Source organism: Phyllopteryx taeniolatus, chromosome 16 (genome assembly GCF_024500385.1).
Source record: "Phyllopteryx taeniolatus isolate TA_2022b chromosome 16, UOR_Ptae_1.2, whole genome shotgun sequence".
Lineage (NCBI taxonomy): Eukaryota > Metazoa > Chordata > Actinopteri > Syngnathiformes > Syngnathidae > Phyllopteryx > Phyllopteryx taeniolatus.
In genome coordinates, this window is record NC_084517.1 from 16,846,640 (window position 1) to 16,863,500 (window position 16,861).

The 16,861-nt window shown below is 41.9% G+C and overlaps 1 protein-coding gene across 1 annotated transcript in view; it reads right to left on the reverse strand.

Moving 5' to 3' along the window:
• plekhh3 (pleckstrin homology, MyTH4 and FERM domain containing H3) overlaps nucleotides 1-16,861 on the reverse strand; it is a 46,205-nt gene that overhangs the window by 14,168 nt on the left and 15,176 nt on the right. The window contains exons 3-6 of the mRNA XM_061749915.1: nucleotides 12,603-12,697; nucleotides 6,761-6,943; nucleotides 4,437-4,594; nucleotides 749-872 (exon numbers count right to left, since the gene is read on the reverse strand). Coding sequence (XP_061605899.1) covers nucleotides 749-872; nucleotides 4,437-4,594; nucleotides 6,761-6,943; nucleotides 12,603-12,697 — 560 coding nt within the window. The remainder of the gene's footprint in view (nucleotides 1-748; nucleotides 873-4,436; nucleotides 4,595-6,760; nucleotides 6,944-12,602; nucleotides 12,698-16,861) is intronic.

The following is a 16,861-nucleotide window of genomic DNA, read 5'->3' on the forward strand; positions in this document are numbered from 1 at the left end:
TGACATTTGGAGCGTAAAAGAAGTCAGCGGCTTTGAGAGCATTTTCTATTCGGGCTCCAGAACTCTGGAATGCCCTACACATGGAAATTTGAACAGCTACCTCTGTAAAAATGTTTAAATGTTGACTTAAGACTCATTTAACATTATTTATAATTGTTTAAAATATTATTTTAATTATTATACAATCTCATCATTTCTCACATTACAATCTTGCAACTATTCTCTTGCCCTGCCTCACCCCTTGAAAACTGGACTTTGGCCTGTTTTACTGCTGCTTCTCTTCTCTCCTCCCCGCCCCTCGCCTGCTTGGAGTGGACTAGGTGGCAAAGAGCAAAGTGAGGCTGTTGCTGTGGACGATCCCTTCATCTTTTTGTGATTAAGGGCTATATCGATAAATTTGACTTGAAATGACAAAGGTATAGTGCGGACGTGATTAGCATGGCAGATGCACTTGTAACATCTCATTTTTCAATAATCTTAAATTTTAAGTGTAAATAAATTAGAACCACTGTTAAAAGCCATTATGAAAGGTCTGCCATGATGTGAAGTTTACTTCACATAGACCGTTTTTTTCCTTCTCTTAACGCCCCCTTTCTGAGGCTGTGTCACCAAAAAAGCCGAAGGAAAACAAAAGCGATGCAATCCTTGCACCCTTACATACAAAATTCTATTAAAATTGAACACATTGCTGTCAAACAATGCTACATTTTATCATTCATGACATGTGGGTGTGTGTCAAAAGATTTACATGTGTGCTCGAGGCTGCCATAGGGGAAGGGCAGCAGTGAGGCGTAGAGGGGGCCCTGGGTGTACTTGAGGATGGGGTTGTGCTGGAAGATGTGCTCCACCACCTCAGGGTTGAACTTGTTCTCCTGGAGGACACAGGTGAAACAAAAGTTGCTGAGAAGGTTCATATCGCTCCACCATGCGTGCGGCCGATCTGGCCAGGCGGGTCATTGAGTCTGGGCCGGATTGGAGCTCCACTCTGGCAACCTTCAAAGCGCCGGCGAGGTCAAGTGATGATCTGGCAAACCGCTGCAGCACGACAGATATGTTATATTTTATCCGCCCGTGTCAGTCAGGTCAACATGTTTTAGTTCTCCATGGCCCACGTGCTCGAACGCCTTCCAGCGGCAACAGATTGCTTGCACGCTATACGGCCCTGCGGCACCTGTTGCTCATTAGTAACGCTGCCACCGCCGTTCTCTCGACTCTTCCCGAGCCTCTCAAACCCGAAGACACCTTCCCTAGCGCTTGCTTCCATACGAGCATACTCATTGGGGCCCAAGTTGACCCATTCCTCCGCAGTGTTCCGTGCAGGCTGGTGACAGCCTTGTCTGTTTGAAGGGCAGGAATGAAACACAGATGCTTTGAACATGACAATTACACAATTTTATTTCAGACTTCAGCTGTAGTGTCATTCTTCTACAACAATAGCCTTGTTGGTGTCAGATGAGGCATGACATGCTGCTTGTCACATAAACATGTCCATAATTTGGCCTCATTATCCAAACCACACCAAGCATGTGGGCTCAGTGCAAACAAACAAAAAACACTGTGTAGGTGTGTTTACACTACAGAATGGTTGACAGTTTATGCAGAATTCCTTCTTTCTTTCCGTTAAGGGGGACATATTAAGGAAAATTAGCTTTGTAATTGCTTGGATAGAAATAGTTGGGTCTCTGGAGTGCCTGCTCATTCATCAAGTGTGAAATTACACAACAAAGTAAATCTTTTGTGAGCTGCATATTTCCGAAAACGTCTTGTTGTTGTCCGCTGGACTGCGAGGTAACAGTGAGGCTAACTTACATAAGAATGCCCAGATTTGGCAGCTAACTGCAAACTACGCAGAGCTGCAGTGCAAGAAAGAACCATAGATTAATGTTAGTTAACATCGCTCCCCCAAAAATGATCTCAGACCCAAGATAAAGTGGCTACTAAATGGGCCGTTTGTGACCAGGGGAGACACCCACCAGAGACATAAATACGGGACTTACAACTGAAGAAACCTCTTGGATTAAGTGGAATCACTACAACAACCACAAAGAGTCAAGTTGCCTCGATTCAACATTTGCGGGTTAGCAAACAATGTGAGCTTCTGATAAGCGGCACATACTTAAATGTTTGGCATGGATGGTTCGGGTAGGTGCCACATGCAAGGACTGGCTAAGTGTAATTGGGCGACTTGCTGATGGTGCTGCTTTCACGAGTGACAATATAATTCGTTCTTTTATTGTCTTAATGGGCGGTCGCTTTTTTTCTTTACACTCTGGGCTAGAGTTGCCTCGTCGCAAGCCTCTCGCTCTGCCCTCGGTCGTCATGGTAACAAACGCTGTACTCAGTGTTGGCTGCGCAGTTGAGGGCGGCGCGGTGAGCAGTGGCTCACGGATCAATTCTTGATCCTTGAAGTATTTTGACGTATGTTATTAATACACCGGGGAAATGTTTCAGTTTTAAATTGTGTAAAAATGCATCATTGCATTTTTACATTCTTGGAAGTAATACGATTGTTAACAGACAGAAGCTAACTGAACGCCCCCTCCTGCATATGCCCAACATCTGTCACGAGGATTCATGCATTATTGAGAGGAAAATGTTCAAAAATACACACAATCGGACAATGTTAATGAATACTCGGATCTGCACAGAGTTTTAGCCTAATCGGTCAAGCTAGCAAACGAACAAGCGATTAAGCTAAACTCCCTGCAGGGCTGGGGGGTTAATAAACCACAATCACCCTAAAGATGGCTAAAAAAGACGCTTAAAAGATAAGCGATCATTCTTGCTTAAACAGAACCGCCTCTGTTGCCAATTTCGAGAGAGTCTCAAAAGGTGAAATGACTAAATTAAGTGTGAGGAGGCCTTAAAAAGTGGGTCGTCAGTGGTGTAACGCAGGGTTTCTCGACCAGTCTCGCAGTGCGCAACACCCATTTTGTCTTGACTCACTCTTATAGAAGTAGCCTTTGAAAACATACATAATTTATATTTCTAAGCATAAACATACATTTCATAGCACATTTTTAAGGAACTGAGGAGCAAAGTTTCTTCCATCCATCCATCCATTTTCTGAGCCGCTTATCCTCACAAGGGTTGCGGGAGTGCTTGAGCCAATCCCAGCTATCATCGGGCAGGAGACGGTACACCTTGAACTGGTTGCCACCCAATCGCAGGGCACATATAAACAAACGACCATTCGCACTCACATTCACACCTACGGGCAATTTAGAGTCTTCAATTAACCTACCATGCATGTTTTTGGGATGTGGGAGGAAACCGGAGTGCCCGTAGAAAACCCACGCAGGCACTCCCTATGCTAACTCCACACAGGTGGGGTCAGAGATTGAACCCCGGATCTCAGAACTGTGAGGCAGACGCTCTAACCAGTCGTCCGCAATGGTGTGTTTTTTGTTGCATGCCTTCAGTTTCAAAGTAAAATCTTTTCTTATTTTAAATAAAAGTTTAACATCGGAAACAAATTTAAAAAAAAATTCTGAGGGCACAGCACCAACCGGTGCCATAGTCCTCTTAAAATCGCTCTTTATTATGTCCGTGTAAATTCATCCAAGTCATGGTAATCAGCAAAAATTTTCATCGAGGCAGCCAAACTCTTCTTGGATGTTGAAGAAATGTCACCTTTAATCCATAAAGCTTCTTAAGATGTACATTCTACCAAATGATCTCCAAACAGGAATCACGTATCCTAGCCTGATGGACGATGCTAAATTACAAAGCTCTTTTGCCTACATCTAAAATGGGCGGAGCATGGCGTCAAAATTTCACAATCATTTCAAGGGTTTGCCATGGAAAAGCGGTTGCGAGCTGCTTGCGGCTTTCTTTGCTAGTTGAGAATCAATGGTGCAGTCGTTTACTTTGCTGCCTATCATTCAGATCAATCGCATTCACTCTTTCGCACCAAGTTTATGAAAATGGTTTAGTTTAGCCCTGAAACGTCACCCCCTCCAGCAGTGCTCGGCCCATCCAGGTGAAGCAGCTGGAGAGATGAAGCACTTTAAGATTAGACACTCTCGCTGGTAGATGACTAAAACAAGAGGCCGAAGCCGAGTGGACTGTTTATCTGACCTCGCTGAGTCCTCTGCCTCAGTCGACCGGCCCGAGACGAGACGAGTCGACAGCCTGCTCAATGAAATTCCTGTGAGCTGTTCTCGCTAGCAACCCCGCTTCTAAAAATAACCCTCGTCAGCCCACTTCAGTCTTGTTTGCTCACTCATGGTGACTCAGCACCAAAGAACAACTTTTATCTTCACTTTCTGCCTCAGTGTTTGAGCTCCAAAGCAATACGATGACATCATCAAGGAGAGAAAGGAAACTTTGGACTTCTGGTCTTTTGTGTGGTTTCCATGGCGACCGAGCTGGGGGAAGTAACATGTAGCCCGGCGGCTGTTCATGTTGGGTGGTGCAAGCGGTTTTGACCTTACCTCGATGTCCTGGATCAGGAGTTGCGTGGGCGTTTCCACGGGCGCTTTGGTGTCGATGATTTTCTGGATGGCGCAGGCCCAGTGCACGGCCTCGTTGAAGTGCTTGGTGTACAGCCTGTAGCAGTGCTTGCGCCCATACACCGTGATGCTCCAGTAGCCTTAAAGAAGTGCACGGAAACATCACATTATATCACTGATATGATACATAATGTGACATCGAGTCTCGAGAATCGATTGGAACCGGCACTAACATTTCGATTCCCCCAGATTTGTTCACATTTTAAAATTTCGGTTCCTACTTTAGATGCCTATAAAGTTCATACAAAATAAAAGTTTATAGAATTAAAATTCATGGAGAAATTCAGACAATTTAATCCACAAATAGATGGTTAGCTTCTTTATTTAAAACCAGGGTTGTCCAAACCTTTTCTTCCCTGGGCCACATACAGAAATATCAAAGGAGGCAAGGGCCACTGACATTTTTTATTTATTTAACACACTAAACCAATCCATCAATGTACATATGCAAAGCTATAATATATTTATTTTTATATACAGTATACTGTATAGTGAAAAAAAACAGCTGGGTAGTAAAGCAAATCAATTATTTTTCAGGATTTGCGGGTGGACAGTGTCCCTACTGAATGATGTGTGATTGGTTGAAAACAAGAGAGTGAGAGATAAGAATAAACTTTTTCTTCTCTTCTCCTGCCTTGTAGAAAGTACGTACTGTAGTACAATGTGGACAAATGACACAAGCTGTGTCAAATTTTGACTTTAGTCTATGCTGCGGGCCGCAAAAAAAAAAAAATAAATAAAATTGATGGCCGTACTTTGGACCCGCCTTATTTAAACCATGCAAACCTTCTGGCCCCTGTCCTGTCTCCTAAAGCAATCACTTTGAACATGAATGGAAAACAAGCGACCGGAATCAGAACTGTAATCGTTCAAATTCAAACGATGCCCAACCCTAGTAAGGATCAATCACCATACTCTTGGACTTGGACCACGCCAAATCAAATAGTGGAACTGGGTCACCAGTGTTCCAAAGTCCCCTTTGTGGAAAACCAGAGCTCCTTGTATGAGCCACTAAGGCCTGCCTAAGCTGCACGGCTCTTATCAGGCCTTCCTGCTACGTGACTTGGCACCGCATCCTCCAGTCTTGCTCTCCTAACCCCCAAAACGATGAGGTCTAACAGCTTGGTGCTACTGACATTTCTCACATTCGCTCAAAAGATGCCAAAAAGGCACTTGTGCGATCCCATTGCAGGAAGTTAGCCTCGAGGAACAGTTGCAGGGTTATTGACAACCTGCTGGGCAGCAGCCAAAGAGGAAACAGAGATGTTTTCTGCAGACCAGTTCATGATTTTGCTTTTTTTATTGGCAGAAATTCAATTGCGAACCCAAACTTTAATTCTCTGAACTCATTTTGGGCCCTGCTTCTATGGTCAGGTCAGATATGTATTTTGTCACCTAAAATTCCAATTTTGTTGTATTTTTGTTCTATCTATTGTCTTCTTTAACATTTGTTGATATTAATATTATGGCAATAAAATATTTAATAGGAAAAAAATGTGCCAATGAAAGTCTGGGGGAAACAAATGCATCTTCATCTAGACAAACGCCAAATTGAGTAATTTGTTCATAATATAAACAGCAATGACCAATGTCCTTGAATCACTTACCTCTCTAACTCTAGCCTTAAACAGTCACATGAATGATCCAATAGGAATGAATGAAAATGTAATTAATTAGGGGGCGGCGGTCTAAACAGGAACTAACATATAAGGAAGCAGAAAGTCCATAGAGGAAGTACACATTTTTAATTAGAGTAAGGAACAAAATGTTTTATAGTAGCTAAAAGGAAGTCATTACAAAGCCAGTAGAGATGCCGTACTTCTGCCAAGACAATTCCCCATATTGCACAATGAGGTAGTCCAAAATATTTGCTTCTGGATCAGAAGGCTGAGTAGTAAAATCCCAAAATATTGACAATCATTTCATCCAGACTGGTTTCCTGGTATACTCTAAATGTTTAGTTTCATTCAGAGAAACCTGACTGATTGTTGAGAGGTTTCTAAACAAACTTTCGACCACATTTTGGACTGAGCAGTGCTGGGGCTTCCCAAATATACTCCCAATTACAGTGTGTGTGGAAGCACAAAAGGAACCACAAGACATCACATACACCAGAAAACATGCAAAACATCTGCCTCGGAATCTCTTAAAAAGTCCAAATCACGAAACAAGGGGGGATGAACATTGCAGACATTACAGGCCGACGGAGACTTCAAGTGTGAGTCAGCCATGTGTCAGCCACTCACCAGTCTCCTTGAAGGTCTGCTTGTCTGGCCAGATGACCGAGCAGAGGCTGGTGAGCACCAGCGTTCCCAGTCGGCGGGCTCCCTTTTCCGGGCCGCTGTAGTAGTCTAGCGAGTCCTGGCTCAACACAAACCAGAAGCGCCGCTGCTTGATCCAGTTGCCTCGTACCTCGCGCAGCAGCCAACCTTACACAAGACGAAGGTGGGGGGAGTAAATGAAACTAGCAACACATGTTCATGGATGACCAATGTACTCATCTCTGCATCCCGCGATTAAGACACTGAGTAAGTAAAGTTATGTACAAAAAAAAAAGAACAAAATAAAACAATTTAAATACTAGAATGATGTCCAATTTTGATCGACTGTTGCTAAAACACAAAGACACATCGATAAGGCTTTAACTTTGTGCCCTTGGGTCAGGTAGTATTGTGAAAGAGGATAGTGCAAATGGTGACATCCTAACAGTTGCTATGCTAACATTTAGCAAGATAACAACCTGAGTGGAGAAAGCGCTGAGATGTATAGATACAGACTTTACATTTTCCCCAGTGCCTGCATACTATTTCTAATGAGAATTGAAACAATGCTAACATGCTAAGAATTGCAAAGCTACCATAGCAAGATAGCAACTTAGAGCTATAAGGATTTTACATTGTGCCTGTGGTCAGGTACGTTTTTGCTCTGCCTGTCACTATACGTCGCTGGCACGGATTGATGAACAAAGATACATCATTTGTAGTAAATAAATAATTTCTCGATCAATTAAGTGAACTTGTAACTCATGATTCAGGATTTTTACTTGTAACACCACTGCGAGATAAGCAAATAATGTGAAAAGTGTGCAAAATAACATGAATCTGGAAATAATGTGAATAATGCACAAAAATAACATGAATCTTAATGGGGCTTATCACAAATGATTATTGTTGGGCCTTGGTGGAGGTCTGCGCGCTGTTGAATGCCGACGGCTTATCGTTTACTTTGGGCCAAAACCAAAACACTATTCTTATTTGACTTTGCAACACAATCTGGCAGCCATGTTATCAGAGTACTTCCAAGAAAAGCTCTGCCCCCCGCCCCGAATGCTCTGGCCAGCAGGTAGGCTTGTTGTGCAGCTACAAAAACGTCGCTGCACACTGTGTTTCACTCAGAATAACCCCAGAGGTCTGTAATTGTCCATAAAGTTTGTGTCAGGGTCAACCTTGTTGGGGCAAATGCTAGGGGGATACAAATATAGCCAGCTAATGGCAGAGGCATTAAAGTCTGCCATGCAGCCTGCATAATTACAGCTGTGGAGTGAGAGAAAAGAGATAGCGGAGGGATAGCGTTGGTGTTGGCGTTGTTTAAAGAACAGTGAGAAAAGTCACAAGAAGTAAAGCAGAAGAATTTTGAACAATTCATTTTTATTCTTTTCGAGTCATTTTGGCTGCGTTAAACGAATATAGGTCAGATTTGCCTGGAGTTATTCCATTTTTAGAATTGTCATTCAACATCCCTGCCTAAAATGGCAAAGATACACAAAAAACATCGCTAGTGACAAAAATAAATAAATAAATAAATAAAAAAATAGTTCTTGGTCACATTAATGGTAATGGCTTATGTTGGTCATGATTTTTTTTACTGCACAAAAATATGGGATTTGAACAGGGTTCTGTATACTTTTTATATCCACTGCGGCCTTGTTCCTGTTCTTGTAATCTGCTTGGTGAGCCTACAGTATTGTGCTGTTTAACAAGTGGAAAAAAAATATTAAAAGAGCATTTCTTGGAGCTGAATTACCAAGATTTTATTCATTGTTTTAGATTAAGTGATATTGTTCATCAATATCTGAATTTGCACATTCATATTTTATTTGGTTATTTTCATTTTATTTGACATTCAGGCTTTGATTTTTAAAAAATAAATCAGAAGTTACTCACGAGTTACTCAGTACTTGAGTAGTTTTTTCACTGAGTACTTTCTTACTCTTACTGAAGTAATTATTTGGAGGACTACTTTTTACTTTTACTTGAGTCATATTATTCTAAAGTAACAGTACTCTTACTTGAGTACAGTATTTGGCTACTCTACCCACCTCTGATAATAATATACATAATAATATAATAACTAGTTATCGTGCTATTAATCTAACTACCCAAAAAACTAACTACTCAAATAACTAGATAACTAGTTAGCTTGCTGACTAACCTTAACTTAATGCAACATCCACCCTTTAACCCATACATTTGACCCATTTAGTAGCCCGACCTCAAACTCGTGACTAAATGCAGCTAGATTGATAGATTACTAAACAAATAACCAAATAACTAGCTCGCTAACTATATGTCAGATAAGTTGTAATATACCAGCAATATTGTTGTTTATCATTCCATACATGTTCTCAAAGAGGCCTCGCACCATATACAGTTGACTTAATAAAGGCCCCTGGATACTATTAGCGGAAATATGGTGAAGAATTATATTTGTTACGCTTTCAGTGAAACCATCGTGCTTACTGTACATGTAACTAAAAAGTCTAACCCACGTCTACGACATTGGCAGCGGGCCTAGTCTCACCAACAGCCATTTGCACACGGTTTGAGCGTGCCTTCAAAGCGTTAATTAGGCCATGAATCTGGCAATGACGCCATCGCAGCATCACGACTTCCTCCGAGGTTAGTGAGCTGCGTGCCACCTGTCAGCTTGTTTGCTCCCATGCACTTTGCTTTTACGCATTTCCAAGCGCCGCCCCCAAACCCCCCCCCCCCCCCCCGCCCACCCGCCGTTCTCCCAACATGGTTTTCACAGGCAGCGAGACACCGCCAGGCCAAAATAAAATTAAGCGAATAGAGTGTGTGTGGGGGTGGGGTGGGTGTTCTCAGGGTATGTTTCCCTTTTAAGAATTTTTCTATATGATCTTTATGGATGGTCATCGTGAGGCAACCAAAATAGTCATCCTTCGAGCTACTTAATGCCACGGCATCAAACTAAAAGAGGCCGAGCTCGGCACGCATGAGGAATGCAGACAAGCCAAGCGGGTGCGAGACACGGGGAGAAGCGCACGCCTAAAACACGTCGACACCTCTGTCAGACATGGCATGTCACACTTCAGCTTGCTGTCACTCAGAAAACAGATGAGCAGCACGATGAGGAGGAGGGCTTTCAGGACCCTGTAAACTCACCCACGCTCTCCCCATCTGGATCCCATCTCTGAGACTAATGCCTCCTCCTGGGGGCCACGGCTCACCCTTAATTTGTTTCATTTGTGACCTTTCAACCCAGCCCCCAAATCCCTGCCCCCTCGAGCAAAGAAAGCAAGCAAACAATCTCTCTCTGTGCATCGATTTTTTGACTCCTCATCTGCCATTTGCCTTCATTAAGCAGCACTGTCCTCGCGAAATAACAGGACACAACTGCTCACGACGCATTTTCCGGATTTCTATTGTTACTGTACAATTGGAATGTGATCCAAATAAAACTTTAAATTGTGTACTGCACTACACGCAAAAAAAAAAAAAAAGAAATATGCAGATAGGCGGAAATTACAGGTAGAATCCTACATTGATCTATTTTATCCACATTAGGCACCACCAGACCTGCCTTCACTTGACTCAAAATCTGCAAAGAATTGCACTCAGGTTTAGGGCAGTTGTCATTAAAAAAACAAATCTGCTGCAACAGATTTAATTTAAATAACATATAGCTTCTCTTGACACTCCCTCTCTTACGCTTAATGTTGCGGGCACGCGACCAAGTGGGATACACTTCAAGTGGGACGGTCACGATTACCGCCCAGCACAATCCTTTACCATCTATTTTATCCACAACCAGCACAACCAATTTTTATTTTTTAGTATTTACTTAATGACGTATCTGCAACCTGCACATTTTAGACAAATAACTGCACCTGCTTTAATGAATTTGAAAAATTAGCTGCTGGTTTCATTTGAACATGGATAACATATTACTGTAGTTACATTTCAAATCCACTCATGCACAATGGGAGTGGCAGTGGCAAAGTATCACCCAGTAGAATCCGGCATCCGCTAAACAACCCTGATTTAAAAAAAACAAAACAAAACAAAAACAAAAATAATAATAATAATCTGATTACGTTTTAATATCAATACTGTTGTTACATTCCGTCCAGCTTCACCTGACTAGCCTTTACTTAATACGACATCCACCCTAAAACCCACACATTTGAACCATTTAGTAGCCCGACCTCAAACTTGTGACTAAATGCAGCTGATTTAATTATATCTATAACATTGCATGCAACCAGTGGAAAACAATAAAAATAGAGCCCAGCAGAGCACTGACGTTCGTAAGATTCACGTTAGAGCATATGCTTCGATTTTGTCGTGAATATTCATACATTATTTACACACAAAAAAATATTCAGAAAAACATCATAAAATGCTGTTGTGCACTACATTTAATGGGTGGACCAAAAAGGGGCCCACAGATAAGTGATGAGTGGAGCGTGAGTGGTTGTGCCATCACGTGAGTTCATTTGAACTGTAAATCCACAGAGGTATGTCAATAAAGCAATATCTTTCTGTCAGCATGGCCTATTTCAGATGGCAGGCAGGGTGGAGGGGCAATGATTACACACACAAGGCCCTCATGTGGGTACTTTTAAAATATTTCTTTGTGCAGCAAACATGAATAAAACATACAGTACTAGACATGGACAAGTGCTGGCGTTAAGAGTGTATTTGGGGTTTAGCGTCGCAGTTGATTTTACTACTGTGTCGCACGGTAACTGCCGTCAGAACGAGGCAACGTGACAGCCACCATTACACCAAACAGCATCCAAGTTATCCGTGTGCTGGCTTGAAAAGAAAAACGAGGAGAAAAAAAAAAAAAAAAGAAATGACCAAAAATATCCTATGAGTTGATTCCCCAAAAGCACGACACGGGCAAGGCAAGACGGCGCTTATGACGTTGGCGGCCATCTTTACACGGGGCCCACGCGAGCAGGCACGGGCCGCATGTGGCCCGCAGCTGCCGGATGACAGCGAAGCGCGAAATTTGCCACAGTGCTTATTAAAACACGGACAGGATCCGCTCAACCAGGCATCAAGACCAGACTAATTTAAGCAATAATTGTTCAAATTTAGTTCATCTGATTAGTTTAATCAGTCACAATTTGAACTAGAATAGTACTCAGTAGAGTGCAAACCTACGCTAAGAGTTTCTGCATAATCACGCTAGCTAACTGATCGACAAATAACTAAATAAGCGACAAATGACCAGTTTCTTAACTTGCTTGGTAGTTTACTAGTTAGCTAGTCATTTAGTTACGTGTAGTTTCTTAGTTACGAATTAGACTGCTTGCTAACTAACTACAACTAACTACTGAAATAACTACCAACGAACTGTAAATACATAACTACCTAACCAATAAATAACTAGATAACAAACCAACTAACTTGCAAACTCACTAACCAAAACACGAAATCCTATAACTAGATAACGCAGCAACTAGCTAACTTACTATACAAATAACTGGGTTACAAATAGGTTTAGTTCTGTTCAAGTTCACAATGTGGGATACTGTTGACCTTGTTTAATGTATAAGACTCCTAAAGCTGCTCCATATGTGCCAAGTGCCTTGGTGCTATATAAATACATTTAATTGAAGCCAGTTAATGGCATTTTTTTACAACAGTGATTCCTGAACAGTACCATTTACTGTATATAGAAAACTGGATATCATTTGTGCTGGTTCAAGTTGTGTAAACCTGGTCAAGGCCGTCGCCCGATGCCTACACATGGAGTACAGTAGGTGATTGTGAACAGCATCCGAGCAGGAAGAGGCGAGCGCCAACGACAGTTTATTTTACATGTCTGACTCACCTTTGACCAGAATTTCAGGTTCTTCTTCCAGGGCCATCTTGTTCTTCTCCAGGATAAGGCTCTTCATCTCATCAGGCGCGTCTGACACGGCCACGCTGCGTCGGAGAGGAGAATGTAAATAAATAACTTGTGACCACTCCCACATGCAAGACAGCGAAGCGGCATGAAGACAGCCCCCCACTCACACCACGCCACTCCCGACTTGGATCTTCTTTTAGGGAGGAAGATGTTCCATGTATATATCGTGTCCCACAAGTATTAACCCTCTGCGCCACAGAGGACAGCTCACATCACTTTTATCACCATGGCTGGCGTGTCGGGAGAGAGCGACTGAAAATAAACGTGACAAGGCGACGCCGAGCCCGCCAGCCAGCCGGGCCCTATCGCTTTTGGAAAGTTCAAGAGGTCGCGGCCATGAGGAGTTAAACCGCTAAACATCAGAAACATCTGTTGGTGGACTGAGGAGTGGTTCTGTTATGCTGACGACTCAGCATCGCAGGGCCGACGAACTTTTAACCTGGTTGTATTTCATACCCATATTCTTGTGTACTCGTTTTTTGTCACCGTACTGTCGAATATGACATTGATAACGTAATAGCAGAAAATGTAAAACTCTATAAAGCTTTAAAGGCAAATAACCTAACATTTTTTGGTGGAAAAAGTGGAGTGCAGTGTCCTGTACATCTTTTTTCTTGTAGTTTAATATCAATGCAGATAAACCGATTTTTCAGTTATTAAGTCATCATAGTAGGGTGCATTGTCAAAATAACGATGGATCCGAAAAGCTCACATCAAGACCTTTAATTTGAGCTGTGTCTCGATATTGTTTGCTGAATTTATTTTTTTTACCTCATTGCTGTGAATTTGGGCTGATCTCTTGAGGTGAAGATCAATCGGCACCAAAAAAAAAATGAACCAGTTATTAAGTCCCTATCGTCCATTAACGTCCACAAAGTTTGAAGACGATCAGAAAAAAAAATGTGGAAATGTTTAACTGTTCTGTGACCTTAAAATTTGACTTTGACCTTGAGGGTTTGGACTCTAAAAAGTTCTAAAACCAAGGACCCTATATGGATGATAGAAAGTGCCAACGAGCTAATTTGTGACCGTGAGAGTGAAAAGTAAGCAGACAAACAGACGAGGCAACGTAGCTCGGGTAACTAGCCGCTCCTCTTCGTCGCTACTTGCTGTCCGCTCTGTTCTCTGTGCCGTCTTAATCCCCATGTCAAATGGCTTCCTGCTCTCCACAGGAAGTCGCCCACTGCGGGGCCTCCTCCATTACGGTCTCTGCCGGGGCTTCTGGGAATCCGGGGGCGGTAGCGTGGTGTGTTGGATGGAGGATGAAGGGGGAGTTGGTTGGGGGACAGTTTGTGGATGTAGCTGTTGGACAGCTGTGCACATCCAAAAGCTCCACATCACCCTTGGGGTTGGGTTCGGGGGGGATTGGCCCCTGAGCTGCACAACATGTCTGTTTTCAGAATTATTGCCGACCATCTTTCACTTTGGTCGCACATAAATTGGAGTGTGACTGTGAAAAGTTGAACGGATTTAAACACTGAGGCCACCAGTCGCTTTTCTTTTATTGATAAGATTGGATTGCAAAGCATTTTAGAGATGAGTAAAAAAGGAGTAAAACCTATTCAAAACAAATTTGACACCTGTATCGGCACTGAATAAGATTCCACTAAAGAATAAAGTGTAGACATATACATTTTATCTGGATAATCTTTTTCCAGTGATGGTCCTTTTAGTTTTTTCAAGTTACTTTGCACATTTTAGTCTCTTTTTCTTTTTTTTTTCTTTTTTTTTTTTTTTTTTTTTTATAAAAAGGTGTACAGCCCCACTATTAAACAATCTTTTTTTTAACAATGCCCATCAATCCAAATCTTAATGGCAGCGTTCAGGCTCTATTTAAAAAAAAAAGTAAACAAAAAATTTAAAAAATGAAAATAAATAAATAAAAATTAAAAAAAAAAAAAAAGGAATAAAACCCACCCCTAAATGTTCTAATATGATGGACATGGGTAGGAAAAAATAAATAAATAAATAAATACTACATTTTGTCACAAAAATGTTATTGAAGTTGCTGGGAGTTGGAGAACCCTAAGCCTTTTGTAAATTGGAGGTTGCCTGGTGGGATACATTTCTGTCGTCTAGTTTCGGTGCGTTTTTGTCTGAAATCCGACTACATTTTCATAACTTTTGTAGTCTTGAGTCAAAATTAAAGGGATTTTTGGGGAAATTAGAGGATTAGCAGTAACAGTTGTAAAGATGGATGTCAATGGAGGTTGGCCTGGTGTCCTCTTCTGAAAAAGGTCAAAACCAGGTTTGGACTGTGCGGTTTTTGTCCTCCAGGCGCTGAGGTTGACCCGCTACTTTCAAGCCCCGCTGGGGCTTGAACAATAGAATCATCCCCACTTAGCAGCCGTGGAACGTGGCCACATTTTCCTAGAAAACTGCAGGATGCTGGAGCAAAGTTTGCTTTTTGAACTCCAAGAATATTATTACTGAGATGGACCGCCATTAAAAATAAACTGTGCGTGCAACCTTTTCCTGCTGGGACCACGGCTGTGTTTAAATCCACAAAGTGCTCAGAGCAAAGTCCAAATAAGTGTCTTTAGACATTTGGGTTCTTTAAATTCCTAATAGCTCATGCAGCTCACTTGTATTATATCACTGTTATGCTATACTGTTAGCTCTCGTATGCAGACCCATTGCAGATATAGTGCATAATAATCCAAGACGCTGGAAATAAACACTCCAGTGTGAAGACCAGGTCCTGTCTGGACATGGTTTTCATGTACATCTAAATCCCTGCCACTGTATGGACTAATTCTGCCAGTGTGCATGCACGTCTCCGTTACATCCACGCAAGGTTATTAACGACCTCAGCTCAGAGGCGTCCTCGCATTTCTGTGTTTATTTTAACGCTCCTCAAGAGGGCGAGGCCGGCCATCTACACACCCCGTCTACTTTTTCTTAAAGATACGCTTTCCGGTGTGTTAGCGAGCTTAAAAATAAAAGGCCGGTGCCAGTCGGTTGGCGTCAATGACTATAAGCGCATTTCGCAAAGTGCGCCACTTGTTCGAAGGACTCAGCTGATTTCATGCCCTATTCAGACTCATTGATTATTCCTAGATGAGAACAAAGCTTTCCCGTGCTTTCAGATCAATGAGGACATAAATAATGACAAGAGAAAAAGCTGGATTCATTTCCTTCTTTGTACTTTTATAAGGGGACATGCCTCTGAAAACAAACAACAGACTCGGCTCCACCCGATTTTCTTGTGGGAGCAGTTTGGGAACAGTTTATTCAATGCAGCATTCCTGCAAACTGGTTAATACGAAATTGTTGGCAAAATTGTAAAGGAATGCAGGATATTGCAGCTCTTACATGCAAATGGAAAAAAACTAGTGATGGACATTTGAGCAAATTTCCTTGACAATGTTATTTTGTTGATTAGCATTTCTATAATAACCTTACATGTCACATAATACACTCTAAATGTCTTTTGATTTCAAGAAAAGTGAGTGGACGTAGCACATAGTTGACAGACCGCAAACTAACTGAAACCAAATCAATGTATGCTTCAAGACACGATTAATCAACAATTAATCCTACACAAATAATAGATTTTTTTAGACCCTGCATTGCAAACTTAAACATCTTGTAAATTTGGCACACCACAGAGAAGAGTGTTGTTAAAAAACTTGCCAAATTTGAATGATTAATAAAAATTGTGTATAGAATTGCTTTGAAAATGGTGAAAAATCAATCCGTCGTGTCTGCTTTCAAACGCTGTAGGCATGTTTGCTTAAACCACGGCCCACTCAACTGTTAACTGTTAATGAAATACCGCTAACTGTAGAGAGCAGTAAATACAAGCACTATGCCATGGAAAATCACGTTAGGAGGCTCACCTTCAAAAGTGAATAGTTGCTGTGGACTATAATCATAAAATAAGCACACAGCCAACTTCACACTCATTGGTGGGGACAAAATGTGACTGCCAACCGGTTTCCCAACTGTGTCACTTGATGACGGATGCCCAAGTACATCACTGTGTGCCGTTTGAGCCACACCCCCCGCAAAGATGAGTTTAAAATTCAACATGAGGAACACGCACGAAGAACTGAGACGCAATGAAACAAAGTGGAAGTTGTGATGTGAAGAACACAAAAAAAGATAATTTAAAAGAGGAAGGGGAATTGTCTACGAGCATGAAGAGATGAGCTGCTGAATACTCATCTATTCTGTGT